We start from the raw sequence: 24,326 nt of genomic DNA on the forward strand, positions 1-24,326 counted from the left end.
TAATGCAAATAAAACCAAGCAGGTAATAAAGTTTGTATCAATATACACACTGTATCAAGATACATACCACATAGGACAAGCCCCAACCCCCTCAATTCACTCCAATGACCGTTTCGCTACAGCTTCATCAAGTAGTCTTTGAAATGAATAATAGTCTTCTGTGCAATGCGTGGTTACACCAGTTTCACATGTGAACAAAGTTTGTTGTCAATTGTCTGGGCAGTGATTACAGTGCCACTCCTTCCACTGCCCTAATGACTGGAAGTGAGCAGCTGCAGGGAGAATATTACTTTATTTTCTCCTTGAAGCAGCTTCTCCAGTAAGCCAGCCTAACATGATTTAAAGGCCATTTTACCTGTAGATTACTGCTATATATGCAGGTTATTAGCTTTTTAGGAGTTGACAGCTTCCCAATGTCAGCTAGCAAGAAAATACACTCTTTTGCTAAAAAAATAAAAAAAATAAATAAATAAGACTGAAGAAGAAAATGCATTCCATTCGAACCTGCAGCGCATGATAATGGAAAAGATGACATAACAGCGATCCCTTAGATGATTTCATACTTAAGTTTGTGCCAAAGGACATTTCCAAATCACAGGGGGAAAAAAAGTTCACCAACAAGGTATGCAGTGTGTTGACATCTTTTACTTTGCAAGCAAAAAGTACAAAAATGTAGCATTACTTTTGGCAAGTTTAAATTAGCTTATATTTCTGACTGTTATACTACCCTAGTCAGGGAGAGTTCTACTTTTTGGTTCAATCAATTTCACAGCAAAGATTTTTAGTATATTTTTACTGGGACAATTTCGGTAACTAGCTTATAAATTACTTTGAGAATATATTTTGTACACATATCAATTATAAACAGAGATGAACCGACCCCTGGAAAGTCGAGTTCTGTGGGTTAGAGCCAGAGTTTAGATAAAGTTCTGTTCTGGACCCAAACTTCATTGGAACTCACTGATTGGGCAGTTCAGTTCTCCGCCCACATACAGCCAGCCATAAACAGAGTACTTCCAGTGGAGGGAGGCTGTTTTTTTTTTTTATTTTTTTTGTGCACAGTCCATCCAATAACACTGATTTTACCCCCAGTGCAAGCCATTCAAACACTGCAAGCAGCTTGCACTGGACTGAGCACCGACCGAACCTGAGCACAACGCTGCTCGATCATGTAGTTTGCTTACATAAAGCACCCAAACTCTGAACTCAAACACTGAGTTTTTTGCCAAGTCTTTGTTCGCTACGAACCACAAACTTTAAAGGCACTCTGTCAGCAGGATTCTGGAGACAGCATGCTGAAAGAGTTAACACAGAGAATTCAGCCCTGCGTCTCTTATCACAAAGTGTGTTTGTTTACTTGCTATGCTAGCTTAAGCTTCCTAGCTTTATCATTAGTCGATCCCAATAACGCTTGGGGTGAGGTCTGACTCTGCCCCCTTCTGTGGTTAGCAGCTTTGGTCTATAGAAATGTACACCAAAAGCCTAGTGGACGGTGGCAGCTATATAGACACTGTTAAATGCAAAATCTAAAATCTCTGATTCTGTCAGAATGGATGCAGCAAGTAATTTAAGTGATACATCGTTGGAACCAGAGCCTCTTTGCCTGCATCATGCGGCTGTCAGATGAGGTAGCAAAAACCTGCTGACAGATTCCCTTTAACCCCTCCATGACCAAGGATATAAATAAATATATATATATATATATATATATATATATATATATATATACGTCCTTGGCCGTGTCTGTCCCTTTAATGTGGGCTTGCGCTGCAGCCTTTCAGCAAACTTTGTTAGCATGTGAACAATACTCGAACTAAGACACGGACTTCCATGAAATGTCAGTGTTCGAGTTTGAGCCACGGATACCAGGTGTCAGGTACAAACCCTGAACTTTACTGTTTGGATTTGCTCATCCCTACTTTTTAGACCTCTGATTATGCCAAAAACTGATGAAATTTAATTAATAAACATGGACCTTTATGCATAATAATTTTAATGTAGTTGCCTAATATTAAATGTCTTTTTTTTAGATGGTCATCATGTATGGGAAATGGAAGCCAAAACTGACAAGGAAATGTTCAAGCCTGTAAGTATAATCATTTTTAAGATTATATTACCATCAGTATTTAGTTTTTTCACATGAATGTACTACCTGTCCATGTGCGCAATTTGATTCAATGTAAGGCTATGGTCAATTTATTAGACAGCCCTCAAGTCTGGTTTGTGTTACAGACTAGACTAATGCAGGTAAATAGTAGACAGCTCTTCTGCCTGTCTACCATGCCTGTACACCGAGCCAGTCATACTTGCAGTTTGCAGAAAGCACTTGTCTGAACGAAACTTTACTGTAGACTTTTATTTCATAGTTTTTCATTTTAAAGGGAAACTGTCAGGGGATTCACATTGCCCAAACCATATTTTTAAGATCCGGAGACCAGACAAACCTGACACCGCCACTGGCTAGCTATTCCCAGCACTAGAGATGAGTGGACCAGTGGAAGTTCATCGGGTTCAGATGGACTTTAGATAAAGTTCTGTTCGGAACCCGGACTTGAACTGATTACCAGTTGAAGTCAGTAATTGGACAGTTTTGCTCTCTGCCATAAATAACCATAAATTGAGCACTTCTGGGGGTAGGCAGGGTTATTTGATGGGTTTTTTTTTTGTGCACACTACATCCGATAACGCTCATTTTGCCCCCAGTGCAAGCCATTCATACACTGCATGCAGCTGGCTCTTGGCTGAGCATGAAGGTTATCCGAGCACAGCAATGCTCCCTCGAATGATTTGCATATGTAAAGCCCTGAACTCGACCACTGATTTTTTTTTTTGTAAAAACTTTGCTGTTTGGGTTTGCTCATTTCTGTCCAGCACTGCTAAAGGTGATTGATACTTCTCTCCAATCATCTGCTACGAAGAGCCTGCTGGCCGAATCTTTAAGTATATTTTCTCTGAAACGTTGAAGCATTTCAAAGAATAACATACCTTGCAATTGTGCCAGTAGGCTGTGATACATGTGTACCACCCCGGGGCTCGGCCGGCTGCCGATCTGCTCGAATCCGGGCTTGTCGGTGGGTGGCTCGAGCTTCTCCCGGACCCGGGGGTCACGTCGCTCTGAAGGGATGCTGGCACTATGTGAGGGGTGGTGTTCGGTAGGGAGGTCCACGGCCGAGGCCGCGGTTGTTTTTGGGGGTTTAGTTCGTGACGCCACCCACGGGTTGTGGTGAATGGATGGACACCACCGCTGCCGTTGACTAGGCTCCCGGGGACGGTGTTGTGCAGCTTGGTGTTGACACATCCGTGGGTAGGGCGTGATGGTCTTGGGGGGCCCGAGGGTGCTGAGGAGGGGGGATGTGTGCTGGCTTGTTGATGCGGTGCGGTGTGCGGCCCGAGGGCACTGTTGTACTCACTATTACAGACACACTGGAGTCTCTGGAAAGCCAAACAAGATGGTGGATGGTGTCCGCAGCCGGCTGCACTTCTCCCCTTTTTCAGGTTGGTGGTTTCCACCTTTCTCCTGCACCTCACTTTTAGAAGAATGGTAACTACTATGCCGGAGCAATGGTAGTCCACTCCCCGGCTTTCTGTGTGCCGGCAGAGCCTGTTTGCCCGCAGACGCTGGCCCGTGGGATCTCGATGCCTGGGTGGTGGCTTTCTATCCCTATGGTTGGGCTGTTGTCTTCAGTCGGGTCTTGGGTGGGAAAGGACCTAAAGTCCAGACCCCAATCAGTAAATTTGACTCAGTCTAGTGGCTTCTGGGCCTCGTACTGGGTCTGAGTACCCCTCCTGGTGCTCCGGTTTCCAATCGGTTCCCCGGTTTGGTACTGGCAGGCCACTACCCTGTCCCGGTCCCTTACAGTTCCACCGGCTGTAATCCCAGCTCCTGCAGGCGGCCACCACCATCTGCCTCCTGGCCACAGGGTATCCGAGCTCCGACCCAGATCCCTGACAGATGTCCACACTTTGCTACCACTCTCCTCTACTCCTGTCACTGAACTCTCTGTTTTTCCCGCCTTAGGCTCTCCAACTCCTTGGTGGGCGTGGCCAAACACCTGGCTCCACCCCCCAGGTGTGAACTTCAAGTCCTGAGAGGGGTGACTCAGGGTTTTAAGGTTGGCTGCTGTTACCTTTTTAGGGGAAGGTGTTTGTGTAAGGGCCTACCTGTGACTACCTGGCTAGTCCAGGGCGTCACAAATGCTCGCTGTGGTTTGGGCAGCATAAGTGGCCTGAGAGGTTTCCATTAAACTTGAAATAAAAATGATTGATAGTATTTTATCAGTCATGCCAAGTAGAAAGTTGACTTCATTCATATGCTTATGGTAGTCTTCATTCATATACTTATAGTGGGATTTTATTCAGGGACTTGTGTTAAACAATAGTGTAAGGGTATATTGACAGGTGACACATTTGTTATATCTGAATTTGGCTTGCAGAATCCCCATCCAGACAAATAGAACTGTATGAATATACCCATAGACATAAATATATGTGGTGAATAATAATTAAATGTTAATGACTGAAATGTACTTTTTCATTACAGAGCTCACTAGTTGTGGACATCCCACCATTTCGCAATCAAAGAATATCCAGCCCAGTTCAAGTCAACTTTTACGTCTGCAATGGAAAGAGGAAAAGAAGCCAGTACCAGCAATTCACCTATCTGCCAGCCAATGGTAACATAATGACTCATGAAAGTATTTCTTATATATCTGAAGCTGGGTGCTTGCAGTTTTGTTAAAGTACAGAAATGTGTGTTGTAAACCTCGTTTAAGAAAATCACGTCTCAGCATTTTCTTAACTCCTGGTGGATGAGGGAAACTTGCAATTTTGCTAGAAAGAACTGCTTGTTTTGTCCTGGCTAATCTGAGACGCATACTACCTGACCTTCCCATTTGCAAACATCCTATTTGGTGCCAAAAACACACACACAGTAAAGGTAGCTAAACCTTTTAAATGGTGCAGTTCATCGAGGGCTCAAATCTCACGTCTGCTAGAGGAACATAGTTTAGATGACCACATGAGACTTATACAGTGCTAATATCTGTAAGCTCAACCAAACAATGATCTGTTTTATTTTGGGGAATGTCTTTTCTAAGATTTTAGATTTCAATTAATCTAATTTAGAACATTTTATGCCTTGGATTTTTTTGTGCAACTGGGTGAGCTGGGAAGAAAGGGTGGGAATATGAAGAAAGGTCTCACCCGCTGTTTTGGCAGTAGCCTATGCAAAGCTAGAAGCAAAACAGCTGTTGTTGATCTGGGTGGGGCTGGGGAAGAAACAAAGACTCTTTTTTTTTGACAAACCTTTGCAGGGCAGAGGTTCAGCAATCTACAGCTCGAATCTTAATATTTATTTTTATCATGGAGTCCTTACTGGAACGTGGATCTACACCATGCTACCTCACATGTGTTCAGATTGGTAAATGGTAATTCTCGCACTGGTTCCTTGTTGATTGAGGTAATACAATATAAGGTGTGTAATAAGCACACAAATGGGATTCACTTTTTGATACAAGTTATTTTTTATGTTACTTTACAATCACGCTCTGTGTTTTGTTTTTTTTAAAATATAAGAAATGACGTTGTAAGAAATTTTTCAGTTCTATGTGAAATAAACTTGTTTGCTTTGTAAATGATCACAACGCATTGTCAATTATGATTTATATTGTTGCATGTTCCTATATGAAAAAATTGCTTATGAGGAGACATAGCTGAACTTTATGATATGGTTTCTTTTATATAAAGGGCAAATTGGCAACCAAAATAATAAATAATAAGCATCTACATTGATGTGGTTGCCATTCTGTAGCCTGAACCAATATTTATGCTCATCAGGGTCTCATCATAAATATTGGCCTTTGGTTAATGGCATCGGCTAGACAGTAAATTCCAGCAATTACTAATAGTTAATGCTACGTTCTGGGCATTTAAATGATTGTGCTGCTTAATATATACCTTCTATTTTCTATAAATGATGTAATGTCAGTAGACTTATCTGAGATAAAATCAAAATACATTTCTTTTAGTCTTTGGCCCTGTATCTCAACTTTAACTGCATGGTGACAGGTTGTAAAACTTTATTTAATCCTTAACTTTTGAGAAAAAAAATTGAGTTTTGTGAATGAATTATACTTTGTGAATTATGATTGTACAATGAAAATCAAATTGTAAATTTCATTTGTTTATTAAAATAAACAGGTTGATTTTATAAAGAGCTGGCATTAAGTGGATTATGTACAGTAAAAGTCTCAGGTATGCAGTGAGAAAGAAACTTTACAAAATATGGTCTTCCCTTATGCTTCCCTTATAGGCTGTACTCCCTAGTGTGATAATTAAGGAATTATATAGTGGTAGTGACATGGGCAGGTGGTGGTGTGAGGATCATTTCAATTACATATGATTTCCTTTAATACATATGTAGTAACCTTTCATTCTTCATGAGCTTTTTATATACTACATCTTTCTGAATGTCAGGATTGTACCAGGAGCGGATATATCAGTTTTACAACCTGTGCAGCCATATTGTGGTCCCAACAGGTAAGGGGTTCCACTTCCACCTCCAAAGCTGGTAGAATTGTGTGTTATGATGAGCTATTGGACTGTAAAAGGCCCAAATAGTATTCTTGCCCAGGGACCTTCTTCTGTCTGTGTCCGCCCCATCATTGTTCAATCCATTAGCCCTTGGGTATTGGCCATTACAGCTTTTTCTAGGCTGCCTAAAATCCCAGGCAGCTTTATAATCTTATTATATAAATGTATTCATAAGTTTATGTTTCCTTATTTATATAGACCACTTGCAGACACAGACAGAAAAGGGCCCCTGTGCAAGAACAATATATGGGCCCCTTGCTGCCCAATAACTCATAAAAATGCACAGTTCCACCTGCTTTGGAGGTAGAAATGGACCTAGTGACCTCTTGGCTGCACAGTTTGCACCAATGATATGTCTGCCCCTGATATAGACTTTGTCAATACAGTCTGTAGCTAGTCTACAGACTGTTCATTCTTAGGGTAACAAGCATCTTTAATTCAGATACTTTTCCAAGTTATCCTCTTCTTGCCTGTCTTTTTTATGTATTTGTTCACGCCTCTTCTTTGACTTTGAGTAACAATTCTTTGATCTCACTCTGTTCTTCAGAAGAAGACAAAATGTTCTTATATAGCAAGCTGGAAGTGGTTTATACCAACAAAATCCTGACAAAGAGAAACATTACTCCAGTAATATGATTATAAGGCAGGGTACATATAACATGCGACCATCTGAACAAAGTCAATAATTGTACACAGTGTTATAGATATACAGACTGAGCCCAAGGCCTGCTGACAAACGATTTAGTATAATGAGAGAACGTCAAGAGAACAAAGAAACAAAAGAAAAGTAACGGGGCGTGATGTGTAGTTTGGGAAAATAAATGGAAAGCATGCACCACTGACTGAGGAATCTATTTCTAGGGTTTAGCTCAATAAAAAAACAGTGATACAGTTGTGTCCTTCCTTACCTTTGCCCTTAACGTAACATATTCCAAGATTTATGATGCAAGATTAACAGCTTAAAAAGAAAACCTGATTTTGTGAGACTCTGCCATGAGATGTCTGTGCTACATGTGTGGCCACCCTGTGGTTATGACATTGATTACAGTCTGCTAGTATATTGCGATATTGTATTGAATTTGTTTCCTGATAAATCAGAGTACTCAACCAAATTCAAGAAAAGGTAAGGATGGACACATCTGGAAGTAAGAGGCAAGGTGGAGTACGCAAGTTCACATAAACTTGACAGGTCTAAATCTTCTTATCATCTGTCTTTTACTGCAGAATTGAAGGTAGTGAATTCACAATGGACCGGGTCTTCTCTAATTTGTACACTAAAGTTTCTTATTGGCCATAAATTATGAAAGTTTACTCTTCTTACCTAGATTTAAATGCATCCTTAGATAAAATTGTTTCAAAGTGTGACTGATCCTGTGTGTCCAAATATTTTATTAGGACTTTTTTTACATTTTTGGTTCTACGACATGTTCCTTTTTTAGCCTTTACAGAAAAGGGATAGTGAAGGTTCTTTGTATGAGTTGTGTGTTAAATACTTTAAGTATGATTGTAGATAGGCAAAGAAGTGAGTAAATGTGTTAGCAGACTGGTAAATTTTGACCAACATTTGGCTGTTTTTATCTTAGGCAGATTATAGAGGTTAAATGGCTTGTCCTGGTCTCATAAGAAAAAGCATGCAGCCACTCTACGTGACTATCTAATTGTACACACTGCACACTGTCACAGTTACCTGGTATTTCCCATATGAATGGGCATTCACATGACCGCATCTGTGCGATTCGTACACTGTTGGTCATGTGACAACTAGATCCATATGGCTTTACCAATTCTCTTTTATTGGGAAAGGCCATCTAAGTCTAATTAGTACATGACTGTAATTATGGAACTCATATACATGAGGTCACGTGACTGCCCACTCGCATGAGACATACAGGGGAATCATTACACTGTCACAATTCGGTAGTCTACAATCACAGAGTCTCAGTCATAGAGAGACTGTAGACTTTTCTTATGAGACTGGACAATTCCTTTAACTATGTTTCAATGCCTCAAGGTATTAAAATTATTAGCTTCTTGACAGTACAGTGCTTTATCACCTGTGTCAGACTGGAGCTACAGGGGCCCACCAGTAACATTGACTGTGGGTGCCCATTGATCAACTACATGCAAATATTACATTCACAGATTTACCTATGCTTCTATATAATAATATACTGGGTAGTTTGTAAAATTAATGACAAAATGCTTCCTTAGTCTATACATAGTGACAGAAGTGTATTGTGCCAACTACTAATCATGTTTGGGGAGTAATTGACGTACTACTGCAAGGGGGCCGACCGGAGGATTCTCCTGCTCTCTTGTGGGCCAGTCCGAGCCTGTTTATTAGTGTGATCACTAATATGGAAGTCATGGTGATGTAAGAAGATATAATGAAAAAGGGCAAAACAAGATAAAATATGTGATCTGGGCTACAGCATATACAAATATATGCATTTGGTTTATATTCTAATTTCCATCTGTTAACAATATTCTGTCTAAAGAGAAATGCAGAAAAATAATCTGTCTCATTTCTCCTGCACTGTTGTTCTTCTAAAGACCCATTTCTAACCATAGTTAAATATATTGCCATGTTGATGTTTATTCCTGCCCACTTTCTTGGATTTGGTCTCAAATATTTTATTTTTCAATAATTTTCCAAGACACTGGCTTACAGTCAGCAGTTGGTTTTATACTGCTTGTTAAAGAAGAAAGTGAACAGCCCTTGTTTATTAAGACAGGGTACAACATTCAATTTCTTTCTGGCAAACAATTGCAAGCGACCATATGATGAAAAAAATAATAAATAGTCAATGTTATCTTACTTCTTTAACATAAATTATGTCACCACAGATTTTGTTTTGTCTGGCTTTTACCAAAAACAGATTTAAGTCCCTAACTTGATCGGAAATGCTTGATAAATAGGGTAATGGGTACAGAGTATAGAATTGTGGAAAAAGGTATCTAAACCATAGTAACAAATTGCAGAAGGAGGGGGTGACTTTTATAGAACATTACCGATCAAAAATGGGCAGCAATAAAAGCAGAATGAATAATATATGGAGAATAAACTCTGGATATGCAACAGGTTGCCAATACGTGGCAGTAAATAGACCACCAACCACTATGCATGGAACAGAGCATAATCTATTTACTGCTAAGAAATAAAACACTGGCACAAAACACTGGAAACAGGTTCTATACATAGCAGGAAGAAAACTATTCACTAGTAGATACCTGTGAAGCAGTTCTGAGTATTTGAGTGTACCATCCTCCAAGGAAAGTGCCCTGAATTAACCAATGGTCTTGAATTTTTCTTAAGCATGAAGTGAATTTTAATTGAAGTTGCTTGAAGAGTCAAATATCTTGACACCTGAGGTGTGAGCTATCAAACACAAACATACTGAAGATTTAGGATATAGAAAAGTAAAGAATAATGTTTTTTGGAGAACTTTGTTTCAGTAAAGAAGCAATGGTGGCTACATGTATAATAGAATAATCCTTACACACCAAAGACAAACAATATTGTTCAAATATGTGATTTACTGAAAAAATGTCCCAAATCATTTAGACATATCCAACCGATATTTCGGTTTGTCGTAGCCTTTTTCAAGGTCAATCTATAGGCGGGTAATATGGATGGGATGAGATATTACTGAAAAGTAATGTCAAACAAAAGGCTAAAATTGTATGGAGGCACTTTACGCGCTGGCCCATACAGGAGGAAGGGAAGAGGAGCCTTATGGTAATGCTGACCCTGTGTGCCATACACTTGGGCAAAAGTGTCTGTATTGTGGAGAGTTACCAGATGCTTTGGGCCATTTTTTCAATAAATCACATATTTGAACAATATTGTTCGTCTTTGGTGTGCCAGGATTATTGTATTATACATTGACTCTATTTTCCCTGAGCACACGCTCTGCGATAGCAGTGAACGTGACTACTGTTATCTACAATTATGAGTACATCACAATAAATGAAGGTAGACTGGGACATCAATAAATGAAGAGGTTATATTACTGTGACCACCAAAGACTGAGTAATACTGGCATCTTAATATTTGCCTGGTGATCACATACACACTGGGCATGTCCTGGTCATTAAAAGGATGAAAAAAGTGTAGAAACAAATATGAAATTATTTGAATAAATTATATATATTGGCAATGAGCAATTTTATTCACACTGCCCTATTCCAGCATTTAGTCTGGTCCTCCTTGACAGCCAGTCTTCTTCTACGCCTGGCATCTTGAACGCTTCTGGCACTTATTATGTCCTGAAATCATGTGAGGCCTAGTGACTAGTTATTATGTTACAGGACCTAGTAATCACAAAACATGCCCATGTGCCAAGGATGAAGTGAAGACTGGCTGCCATGGAGGACCAGAATGGACCAGACTGGATGCCGAACCAAGGCAATGCAAATTAAAATGCTCACCTCCAATATACACGTGTATCCAATTTAGTCATGAAAGGACCTATATTTGGTGTTCCAGGTACTCAGTCTTTACCATTCGGCATTCTTTACCATTCGGCATGCGATTTTACAATTTCACATTGCTACTACGGTTAACCCCAAAGGTTCTGGAGAAAATCTATGTCTGACTTCACTACTTGTAAAAATCTTAAAATCACCCCTGCAAATGGTTACCATGTGCTTACTCAGTGAGATGTATATATAAGAAATTTTAGGCTTTAAATAATGGATGCCAAATTATATTAAACGACTAAGTCTTATTATTTGAGCTCTGCTGCTCTAGACGTATGACTGAACTGAAAAGACTGTGTTAAAGACATTTTTCACGACAGCTGAAATTAGGGCGTCTAATTTGAGATGAGGTCACCTGAAGTGATCAGGGGGTGCCAGTTTGGACTTTTGATGATTAAGGAAAGGCAGATTTATTGGTCTGTTATTACACAGCTATGATCAATAGATTTACACCATATATTACAATAGCACAGTCTATTACATTTTTATAGCCAATGCAATGAAGAAGCAGACTTTAAATTCTCCTTTTGCGTATTTTGGCAAGCTATCTTTACTTATGGGAACAGTCGAAATTTCTTTGTGTGTTATAGAAGTATATGTTGATGTAGCCAAAATTATATGCACAGCCCTGCAGCTGGATTTTTCAGAGACATCTATTGCTAAAAGTTGTGTGAATTCAGACAATGCATTCTTGAAAGTCAAACCCAAACCAGTAATGATGCCACATTAACAAAGTCTATATTTCGCCCTGACAAATCTACCAAGGTCATCTTTAGGTGCTTGCATTATAGAAAAAAAAAATCACTGAGAACCAACAACTTCTTATTCTCATTAGGCAATCCACAAAACGTCACAGAAGAAGACCACCAAGTTCTAAAATGTATAGTGCACTTCTCACTACCAAGGTCAAAAATGCAAGGTCACCACCTGTAATGTCCAGCATTTATGATGCAAAGCACATCACCATTGGTGTCTGAGACTGGAAACTTTAAAGTGATAAAGCCCATATATTTACATTTCTTTAGTGTACAAAGTCCACTCTATAAAAAAAATCCTCTGTAAGTGGTGTCCAAAGAACCCAAACATAAATCCTGTCAAACCTTTTTGCTATTATTCGAAATAAAAATGCAAATCATATCATTCCTCAATCTTAGTAGTGCTGTTATCAATGAACAGGGGAAGATCATGTTACAATGAATTTCAAATAGTGTTTTAACTTTTTAGTTCTCTTCTCTGGTCTTCAATTTTTAAAAGGACCAGGGACTATACAGTATTATATGACAATGTTATAATATATGGGCTACCATTCATAATCATAGGTTCAATATGATATCCTGAATTTACCCTTGGAGAGAATAAGGGGAATGATAATATGTAAGCATCAGGAATAGATTATGGTGCCAAGATAACAAGCAAATTGTCTCTTCAGTGAGGAAGAGGACTAAAGCCCCCGTCACATTTAACAACTTATCAGCGATCCCGAAAACGATGCGACCTAATATGGATCGCTGGTAAATCGCTGGGAGGTTGCTGGTGAGATGTCACACAGTCAGATCTTACCAATGATGCAGTAACGACGAGCGACCTGCGTAGGAGGTCATTGTTAGGTGTCAAACACAGCGATGTGTCCTGCCCAGCAGGACATCACCTTTGAAGAAAATGGTCTGGACCCTTCGGCAACGACTAGTGACCTCACAGCAGGGGCCTGATCACTGGTAGGTGTCACACATAACGAGATCGCTGGTAAGATCGTTACTGCGTCACAGAAACGGTGACGCAGCAACAATTGCATTAGCGATCTCGTTGTGTGTGACGGGACCTTTAAACTGTAGTGCAACTTATTGGAAGTAGCAGTCCTAAAAGTCAATTTTGACCCTTTAACAAGCTTTGCCATATGACTTATGATAAAAGCCAAACCATACACTCTATTTGTAGACACATGTTTCAGGAGTTCTGCCACCCATAAATACAAAGCAGGAGTTCTGATTTGGCTGGATGAGAGGCCTCTGATGGAGGTTGAATGGTTACGTTTCCCATGTGGTGAGTGTATAAGGAGACTTGCCTTACATGGCCTATAAGACTCTTTAGGCCAGCTTGCGACTCTGCACAAGGAAAGATGTTTCCACTTAGATAATAACAGGCAACATATGGCTTTATTATATAAGTTTTATTCAATTAACAGTTGATTTGTCAATTGAGTATAAACAATAAATAATACCGGTAAGCTGGGAGTTGCTTTTGTTTACTCACATCGTTAGGGTCCATTTAGTAGGCAATAGGAAGTGGGGTGGAGGAAGGTTTTAGGTGCAAGACCTGCATAGAACTGTTTTTCAGTATCTAATGTAAACTTGTTTTAGATAAGCTTGGACTATTGTAGGAAAGCAGGAAACTATACATGTTTTGGAGTGAGAGATACAGAAGACAAATATGGATGCCATATCCAGGCTTCTACTTGTAGCTAGTTATTGTTTGTATATATAAAATACAATTAACAACATATAATTATATCCACATTAACTAACTAATTTATGACCAGGCCATTTATCCCTGTTTCTGACCAGGCACTTTTTTTTGCCGTTCATGCAGTTTAAAGAGCTTTGAAAAAAAATTCTCACTCGTATATTCAAATAATTTCTCCCTCTTTTTTTTATTTACATGGGGCTGTCATATTCTCTCTTTGTTTGTAATATCATTGGAAAAATAAGGAAAGTAATTGGTTTTTTTTTTTCAATTTTTATTTTTTTTTATAACCACACAGGACCACTGACATACATTTAAAAATCTGTTGCCTGTTCTATAACAAATACAAATATAATAATGGACAAGATTTTTTGTTTTATGCGGCTGGGGCTAGTAACAGCAATTTAATTTGACAGTGGCATTTTTTTACGTACTTATTTTTTTATTTGTTATTTTTTATTTATTTTATACAAAGTGCCTTTCCATAAGGTCATAAATGAGCTTTGGAAGGTATTGAAATATTTTTATTTTCACTTTATTACCTTTGTAACTGGGACTGGTATATTAGAACGAGTTACAAAGGAAACACAGCCTCCTGACTGCACAGCAGAGCTCTCCAGGTCTCCTATGAACCAGCAACTCCTTCTTCCTCCCTACTTATAGTGACCACACCACATGACCACAACAGTACATGGCAGAGGAAGTGCTGTCTGCTCTTACTATTACTGTATACATAGCGCTTTTTCGCTTGTTTAGTGCTGTGTAGACAGCAATGGAGAAGGCACAGATGGTAAAAAAACATTTCTACCTTCTCTTCTGCAGCTACACAATTTCATGTAGCTGCGCTCCTATGCACTGATGTTTTAGAACATCCTGGTAAAACAGGAGCGGGACTGCCCCGACATTTAACGCTATGGATAGAGATGAGCGGACCTGTTGACGTTTAGTTTGACAACTTCATCCGGACTTCAGATAAAGCGGTTTGGGACCTGAACTCCTATTGAAGTCACTATTTGTGCAGTTCGGGTCTCTGCCCACATGCAGCCAGCCATATGCAAATCACTTATGGGGGGCGGGTGAGCAGAGTTTTCCCATTTTATTTGGCTGTACACTACATCTGATCATGCTGTTGTTACCCCCAGTGCACACCATTCCAACACTGCAAGTGGCTCACAGTAAACCGAGTACTGAGCATACCCGAGCACAGTGATGCTCACGCAAAGTACCCGAACTCCAAACCCGAACTCCGTTTTTTTTTCATTAAAGTCTGTGTTTGGTACGAACATCGAACCTCGGGTTTGTTCATCTATAGCTATGGGTGGTCTGAATGCAGTTAATATAGATCTGTCATTTAAAAAAGCCTTTGACATTATAGATACATGCTAAACATTTTGATCAGTGCTGAGATCCTAACTGATCTCAAGAACAAGGGGGCAGATTTTCTTGGCTGAATGCTGTGCTTCTTTGGTTTCCGTTGGTATTTTCCACCTCTGTTGGACAGGAAAGGCTAGCCATGTACAGCCTTTATTCTCCTTCTGTTCTTTCTTTGGTCCAGCAACCTTCACTGATCAAAATGTGTGCCTTTTTTTAAACTTGACCACATTCCTATTTTTGGTTACACATTCATACATGTAATACAGAGGCTCAAACATATTTTATGGTGTGAGACAAAATTATTAACTTCATAAATTCAAATGACGTCTTTATACTAATCGCTAAGGTTCTTAACTCTTTGGTAGGAGGTTTATATTCTTTGTTGCACAACTTGTTTAGGCCTTTTTTATATAATTGTTTTGTAATTATTTTTTCTTTTTGCTGTTTTACTATATCACATTGGGAAACTTTAAGGTGACAGGTATTAAGAGGGGGCATGAGAAATTAGGAAAGCGGATCTTCTTTGATATCCATAAACTTTAAGGTGACAGGTATTAAGAGGGGACGTGAGTGATTAGGAAAGTGGATATCCTTTAATTCCATAAACACCACTAGTTTACTCAAATGGACCTGAGCTGCGCTGCCAGATACAAGCGGTGGAGGAGAGTGACACAACTGTGGTTTGGACAAGCATGCGAAGGCTACTGGGAAAGATTTCGGTGATGATGATTCATTCACATTATTATATCAAGTGACTGTTGGTCATCAAGTTTGATGGATGACTGGTTAACAGTGTAGGACATAATTTGACTTTTTTTTTACTTAATTAGTAGATTTTACCTTTATTTGTCATCAAAAATAGTATTGTAATTTAAAGAAATCATATTTGCCACACTAAAGCCAAAGAGCGTGACTTTCATATGTACGTAGACGTACATGTTCTGTACATGGTTGCCCTTTGTAGGAGAATCATAGCTCAAATGGATATGTAGATAATGTGAGGCCTCAGCAATAAACATAAACATGGTCAAAAAGAAAGTTGAATAAAGATATAGAGAACTGGATAATAATATGTAGTAGTTACATAGTTACATAGGTTGAAAAAAGGAAAAAAGACCTAGGTACATCTAGTTCAACCTTCCTCCACCAATTATACATTTTGTCATCAATTACTTAGTTTAAATTAATGCATGCTATACCCTAGAAGTAAAGGAAAAGGGAAGGGAATGGGAAAGTTGTGTGTCGTCCCCTAGATGAGGTGTCATCTGAAAGAAGACAGATAATACATTGGAGAAATATGAAGTAACATTTCATTTAGGTATAACCTTTTGTTTTCTAAGCTCAGCTCTCTTTTTGTGGCAGTAGCAGAACTATTGCTGCGCTCATATACCTCCTACGCTGGGATGTATTCTGCATTTTTAATCGTCATCGTACAGCTGTATAGATGTAGTTTGTGGTGTATTGTTTGTTATTGAGTATATCTGTATGTAAAAAAGTGAAATGCACTTTTTAAATTAGGGAGCAGTACCAAGTACAGATCTTCGTCATCACTTCGCCCACTCAACTTCCTTCCTGAGACCTAAATTTATCTTTTGGAGAGTTCAGAAACAGATTACCAACAAGCACCCTTTCATTGTGAATGCCAGTCAGTGGACGCACAAAGTTCTAACCTCTGCTCATTGCCAGGATTCCTCATGTCAGAGGCTGTCGAGACAACTTATAAAAAGCCTAAGTCAGAGACAGACATATCGTTGGTGCAAGCTATGCAGCTGCACAGGGGCCCAAGAGTGAAGGGGGCCCATTACTACCTCCAAAGATTGAAGCAGCTTCTGTCACCGACACATTATTGGACTGCAAAGCGCCCATTTACTGTTCTTGCACAGAGCCCTCTTCTGTCTGTCCACTAGTGGCCTAAGTTACAGTTATCTGCTACATTACCTGAAAAGAAATACTATAGTAATAACAATTATAATTATTGCTCTTTTGGGCTGCTGCAGTAAGTTATTCTCTTTCCTAAATCATTGCAGTTAGCATGTCCCAGAGGCACTATTCTTTTGAGTTCATTTTCTTTCAGTATTATAAGTCTAAGGGCTTTCTCATATGAGCATATAACACAGAGTGCTATCTGATGTTTTATCGGATAGCTCCGGACCAATGTTATACTATGGGGCAGTGCAGATCATCAATTTTTTTTTCATGCCGATTCGGCAAGAGAAAGGCATTGCAGCATGCTGCAGGTACATTAGACAATCAACTGAAATGCACCCATACAAGTCTGAGGGTGTGTGGACATCATCGGACTGCACTCAGATGTCATCTGAGTGAAGTCTGCTATACGCCAACACAGACAAGTGAGAAGATGGAGAAATAAAGTTCCCTATCTTCTTTACACCTCTGATACAATTCTTGCATGCGAGAGAATCGGAGCACAGTGAATGACATTCAGCTCAAACTCCAGTCTGAATATGAGCCAAGTGTCATTAGCGTGTGACCCCAGCCTAAGTAATGATACATAATGGTGTGGCCAAACATTTAAGTGCACCTTCCCACCTACATGTTCTTCCTTTATATCCACCCTCCTTTTCTTTGATTGACAGCTCTTGATTTATAGAACCAGAGAATGTCAGACGTAGATTGAAAACAAGCAGGTGGGACGGTTCACTTAAAGCAACTCAATCTCCACAGAATGACTCATTAAATCATATACAAGTTCTCGATGCATCATGGCATGGCCAAACATTTAAGTGCACCTTCCCTTCTTGCTTTCTCTCCATCCTCCCCTTTTCTTTGATTGACAGCTTGGGCTTCATAGAAGGAAAACAAGCAGGTGGGAAGGTGCACTTAAATGTGGGCTGACATACTTCCTTTAAGAACATAATGATTGTCATGTTCTCCTTCTATTGCATCTAAGCACTAATATAGAAATTTTTACATGATAAAATATTTTGTAAATATATATTCTTTATTGTTCCCCCATTCAATGTGTAATTGTGGTAACAAGATGGTATACAGTAAAGTATAGATCAGTCTGTTCTGGTTTCTGTACAGTAAAGTAGTTTTTTTGGTATGCAGTCCTCTAGTAGACACTGAAGTGGCGAATCATTACACTGGCATAGCGCATGTAGTATACGGATCTAATTCAGTAAGCAGCTATCGATGCTTAACGAATCAGGCACATCTGATTCACAACATGTGATGCCACCAGAAATGTGTACCCGCCAGTGGCTGCCGTATATTTCTTGTGTATGTTAAGTCAATTTAGCAGTGTAACTTATGATGAATTATATGCGTGGGCATTCACCCATCCCTCCCACGTCACACCTATATTGGCATATTTGGTTGGGAGTGGCCTGCAAATGCCAATAGTTGATTTCTTTGTGCAAGTGCTGAGTTACAAATACAGCATCTTAATTCTTGTTCACAGATTGTGTTTTTTATTCTAAACGTTTTTGCCATAAAAAAACAGTGTTTTACAGCAAAGTGAATGAGAATTCTGGACTCTCATGCACATGTGACTTCTTTTTTTCTTTCAGATTTTAACCATCAATCAGCAGCATATTATAGCATAAGTTTTGCACAGTTTTCTTAAGCTTTTTTTACTCATTCAAGTAAGAAAAAAGGGGTCTACATTTTTTGTCTTTGCTGCAGAAAAATCTGCTGCAAATACTCAACACGTACTACACATACCCTTAGGCTATATATATATATCCGCAGGTACGAGCGCATGTTTCCCGCAGCTAACCGCCTGCGTCCGCAGCTATTTTTAGCTGCGAGATTACAGCGGAATAGCTGCGGGAAACATGTGGACATTCATGCGGCTTACCTGCGGATGTTCCGGCCTCTATCTCCATAGCGGAGGGCCGGGATTTCCGCAAGTAATTCCGCATGAATAATTGACGTGCAATTACGTGCGGCTGCAGGACATCCACAACATGTTCCGCAGCCGCACATATCCGCATTGTGGACACAGCACTCCCCATGTCCCATAGGATAACATGAGGAGTGTCTGTACATGCTAAAACCTGCGGATTTATCTGGAAAATCCAGAAAAATCCACAGGTTTTCCACGGCAAAATCCGCAGAAACAAGCTCCCGTGGGCACATATCCTTACAGTTCCAGCAAAGTGGATGGGATTTATTGAATTCTTGTGCCCACTGAGCCTTTGCGTGTTTCAATTCTGTAACATGTCAATTTCTTTTGCGAGTACTTTGAGTTTTTTAATTCACCGTAAAGGACATAAATTCAAAGAAAAAAAAGAAAAAAAACTCACCACAAAAAAGCCACCAGCCAACTCAGGTCAAAATGGCAAATGCACTTGCAGGAGTTGCACTTATTTTGAGTATTTTACATGCGTATTTTCTCCATAGAACTACAAATAAAAAATCCAATCCGTTTTTAGTGCATGTTCCACTATGGAAACACTCTTAAAAAAGTATATAATCCACACAACTAGCAATAATGTTTTGTCAAGGCCAAATACCAGGAAGTATCACAAAAAAAGCAGCTTTATGTAAAAAATGACATAGCAAGAAGAAACAAAAAAAATGCAGCTTCAAAAATGCGATGAAAATGCATGTAAAAAACACTCAAACATGCAAGTAACTTAACCACTTCATGTCCTTGGATGTACTGGATGCGTGACCACAAGTATGATATTTGCATAGATATGGTCATGTGCCACCTAGATGTGCATGGCCTTGCTCAATGCAAGTGAATTGAGCAAGGCCTAACAAGTCTAGCTGGAATGTGGCTGGACGTATCCAAATAGCATACTTGTGGTCACATGACCGCTCACCCTCGGCGCCTGACAGCCCTCCCACTGGGCGCTGTGAGAATTTACAATCTTGTAGTCACATACAGTGACGCCAGACTTGCCCATAAGCCTGGATAACCCTGTTAATTTAGTTAGTAGGTGAGGAAATACTGCACAAAATTTGTAAACTCAAAAACTCACCAAATACTCATCGTGGGAACGCAGCCTTACACTTTATATAAGGTCAAAAGAAGTATTATTCCAGATATGTATCACTGTGAAATTCCTGAATTTACTAATTGGCCACCGTCACCAGGAGGTCATCTGCATTTACCCTACTTAGGGTACTTTCACACTTGCGTTTATTTCCTTCCGTTACAATCCGCCCTTTTGGAAAACAGCGGAATCCGTTAACAGATTCAGCTGATTCCCATAGACTTGTATGGGTGACGGATTGTACCAAAAGGACCTGCGTTGCTTCCACTGGGTGACGCTCCGTTGCTTCCACCCAGCGGGAGGAACGCAGCATGTAACGTTATTTTGAGCAGCGGAATCCTCTGGATTCCACTGCGCATGCTCTTTTTTTTTTTTTTTTTTTTTTAAATCAAACTTTATTTTGGCTCACGGTGGCCGAACGTTCAGCTGGGCGCCCGGCCGTCGGCAAGCGACAGCGCTCAGCTGAGCGACCGGCCACCGGTATGCCCGGCCGCCGGCAAGTCACAGCGCTCAGCTGAGCGCACGCCCGCCGGCATGCCCGGGCGCCGGCAAGTGACAGCGCTCAGCTGAGCGCCCGCCCGCTGGCATGCTCGGCCGCCGGCATGCCCGGCCGCGGGCAAGTGACAGCGCTCACCTGAGCGCCCGCCCGCCGGCATGCCCGGGCGCCGGCAAGCCGGCAGCCGGCTGCAGGGAGCGATCAGCTGATCACCCGGCGGCCGGCTGCAGGGAGCGATCAGCTGATGACCCGGCGGCCGGCTACTGGGAGCGATCAGCTGATCACCCGGCGGCCGGCTACTGGGAGCGATCAGCTGATCACCCGGCGGCCGGCTGCAGGGAGCGATCAGCTGATCACCCGGCGGCCGGCTACTGGGAGCGATCAGCTGATCATTTACAATAGTCTGCCACTGGTAAAACTGTAAAAAAAAAAATCAAAACGAATTGCGTTGTTTTGCAGCATCCGTTGCATCCGTTGTGCCACTATATGCAACACATCCGTTGCGTCCGTTACACAACGCAATGCAACGGATACCGTTCAACGCAAGTGTGAAAGTAGCCTTACAGGCAGAAAAGACTATAGACCAATGTTCTTATTGAAATTTCAAGTGACGCATATCGCAGACTTCTCAGTGCAGGTTGTAATTAGTCAGCAGGCATTATTCTGAATATGTTAGTTGGGAAATTGAAACTATCAAGTAGACTGAAAACGCTCTAAGAAAAATGCACATCAGTATTGAAATATGTTATGCTACTTATGAACATGTAATAGAAATAAGCCTTTATATAGGAGAATGATGACTTGTATGGCAGTAACCTTTAGCATTATAAAGGTATGACTATGTGTAAAGATTATCAGAAGCAAAGCGAAAAAACAACCTGTCTGTGCCCTTATACTAGATTTCCATTGAAACATATGGCTGAAACTTAGCATCATAGATTGCTGCTTTTTGATATATTAGCAATTCATTAAGACTGGTATTTTGTATGCCAGTGTTAATGATAGGCATGGAGGAATAAGATGCGCCAATGTTAGTACAGTTACACTCCACTTATAGGGTTTTGTCCCAGCAAGTACATTTTACTCAATAGAAATCATAATTTCCACAATTGCATGTGTTAAAAAATATTTCTGTGCGGAGATAATCTTATATACAGTATGTTTCCCTGCTATGTACTGTGTAATGGTTGTGTCTGACCGCACAGGGACATGGTCTGATTATACTACATCTCTTGGACCAGGAAGGATGCAATAGAGAGTATTCAGACAGGATGGCATGGAATCACAGCTGATTCTTTCTTTGAGGTAAAACATTGTTTTTAAATCGGCAGGGAAGTGCTTAATCTCACAAAAAGCAGCGGCTGCCCTCTCATGCTGTTCTGTGTGTATATTCTCTTTTGATAATTCCCTGGCAAGGAATTGTGGTATGTGCCTACCATGTTCCTGCATGACTAACAATAGTGGTGTTTAGCCAGCATCAAACTTCTATAACATGTAGATGTACGAAAAACAAATGTGTCTTCATTCCTTTTCCCAAGCAAAATCCAAGTAAAAGAAGGTGGTTTCAGCATCTAATAAATGATCCAGTTTCTATAATATGGCATCATAAATACAGAAACGGCAGCAACGCTTCAACCACTAGTATAGATCTGAGTCTTTGTCATGCTAATACTGCAGTATACTGCCCTCCTAATTAAACACCCTGCAACCGATCAAAACAACTGTATAAATCCACCAATAAATACAATTCTTATAGGAAACGTAATAAAAAATATTATAGTATTACTATATACTAGATGTTCAATTCCAGTTGTGATTAAGTAAAAACATTATAGAAAAAGACATGTATAAATCTGGGAGTTGGCTTCAACATATGGACTGTACTTGTAAACAAACCTGCAGGGCATGCTCAGGAAACGTATCCCAAACCTTTTAAGATTACCAGCGACTATAGTACTGAAGCTCTCCAGCCTACAATAAGGGCCGACATTGGTCAGCATATAGTGACTCCTTACGTCTGGCTCCAATCAGTATATGCCTCCCCTATTCTTAGTTTAGAAGAAGTACGGGTGTAGAAGAAGAAGAAGTACTCGTATATGGGTGTGCCGTTGTTATAGAACACTCATGAAAACAGGAAAAGGAACGTTTTTGGACTAAGAAACGCTGCCACTTATTATGAATTTGATGAGTGTCAATACTCCCAGTCTGCTCCAGCTCCTTCCCAACTCTGGGGTAAGTTACCCCAAAGTGTCATAACTTTTGAAGAATTTGTCTTGTCTTGCGATCTTCACCCACCTACACTGGGAATGGGGTCAGAACACAACAAAAGTCGAAGGATTTTTGGGCAACTATGAGTTTTGTAACTTTTCAAAGTATTTTACTCTTGAATTCTGGCAAAATCTCTTTGGTAAATCAGAACTTTACACTGTTGAACACTTTGGCCCTGATTTAGTAAGACTGGTGTTTCACATAGTAATAAGAAGCACTGAATTCATTATGAGGGGCACACCATTTATTGAATTTGGTGCATCCTTCATGCTCCTCACCAGAAATGGCTTAAAAAACATTGCCATTAATTTCATGGCGCCTGTAGCCATTTCCCGTCCCACTTAGGCTCCTAACTAGCTCCTCTCGTTTTAGTGGAGCTGCCCGAAAGTACCATGAAATTGCCAGAAGTCACAAAATTTTGATGAATCGTGGTCAGACATTCGACCAATTTATAACCAGCAATAAAAGAAAAACAGAGCCTATTTTTCAGCCAAATCTATGGTTAGCTGTAGAGAGGTGCGTTAAACTAAGGTGCAGTATGTGCCCAGATTTTTATGGGTGCCTTATATGAGATCATTGCGATCCTTTTGACAAGGATCCTGAATACTTAAATTTTAATTCTAGCTTTATTAGTGTATAACATGCACCATTACATCGATTCTGAAAAAGACCCCAATTTATAAGCTATAAAGTGCCATTTTCATTATTAGCCTTGAGATCTTGAAGACGGCTGACACCCTTTCATTTCTTTCTGTAAATATTTCACACAAACCCACCAGCCGCCTAAAAGTTTTTGCACCTATTTATCATATAAGCTTTATTTAATGAGCACAATTTCTTCAAATAGCCTTCGACACAGCCTCACTTCTACTCCCATGATGCTTAATGTGTTATACAAACAGCCATAAAGGTATACATGGGTCTACCTGATGAAATACTTCTTAAAAACTATTAATGTTTTAAGCTGGTTTCAATAAAGAGGCAACACCTGCAGCCATTTGTTTGGCTCTGTTTCTGAACTGAAGTAACTTTCACATGTGTTTTCTTTCTTCAGTAACTTTTACATTACCCGAAATATGGAGCCTGGACTTCTGAGTGGGGGAAGCTGTCTGAATAGGTTCTTTATACTTTGACATTTCAGGCCCACACCCTCATTTGTTGGCTGGCCCAGCTGAACAGTTTGCTGTGACTAAACTTTATACCATTTAATGCATTTTACAAATGAAAAGGCACTAAGCAACTTTGGCATATTCTATTTACTTAGCCGTAATAATGAAGGTTTTCTGTCTACAAGGACTAGAGCTTCATCATTTTTCGGTTTTAAGTCACATTTCTTTTTTGGATTTGTGGTATTCATTGATTTTTTTTGCACTAAACACTTTAAAATTACTCACAAATTTTGCTCAATATAAGGCTGGACTCACACGAGCGTATGGCATCTGATGCAAGAGCATCGGATGCGATATGCTAATGACTCCCAGCTCAGGATCTGCTGCTTGCGTGAGCCGAGTGTCATGTGACAGTGAACCAATCCTACAATCAGGTCACAGGTGCGAAGCTGAGAGTAGGCGCTGCGGAGGAGAGGGAGGGTTAATCTCCCCATGTCCTCCATTGTCAGCCTGTGCGTATATCGCACTACACTGGGATAACATCCGAGTGCAATCTGATGTATCTCTCGCATCCAT

General features: G+C 40.2%; 1 protein-coding gene across 7 annotated transcripts in view; it reads left to right on the forward strand.

The window, feature by feature from the left end:
- The window catches only part of NFATC1 (nuclear factor of activated T cells 1), a 290,798-nt gene that overhangs the window by 156,781 nt on the left and 109,691 nt on the right, over positions 1-24,326 (forward strand). For 6 of the 7 annotated variants that reach the window (XM_075314651.1, XM_075314653.1, XM_075314657.1 and 3 more), the window contains exons 7-8: positions 2,031-2,086; positions 4,541-4,673. The exons of the other annotated variant lie outside the window; for it this stretch is intronic. In XM_075314651.1, the coding sequence (XP_075170766.1) occupies positions 2,031-2,086; positions 4,541-4,673 (189 nt within the window). The remainder of the gene's footprint in view (positions 1-2,030; positions 2,087-4,540; positions 4,674-24,326) is intronic. 7 annotated transcript variants of the gene reach the window in all.

Source organism: Anomaloglossus baeobatrachus, chromosome 6 (assembly GCF_048569485.1).
Source record: "Anomaloglossus baeobatrachus isolate aAnoBae1 chromosome 6, aAnoBae1.hap1, whole genome shotgun sequence".
In the NCBI taxonomy this organism is placed as follows: domain Eukaryota; kingdom Metazoa; phylum Chordata; class Amphibia; order Anura; family Aromobatidae; genus Anomaloglossus; species Anomaloglossus baeobatrachus.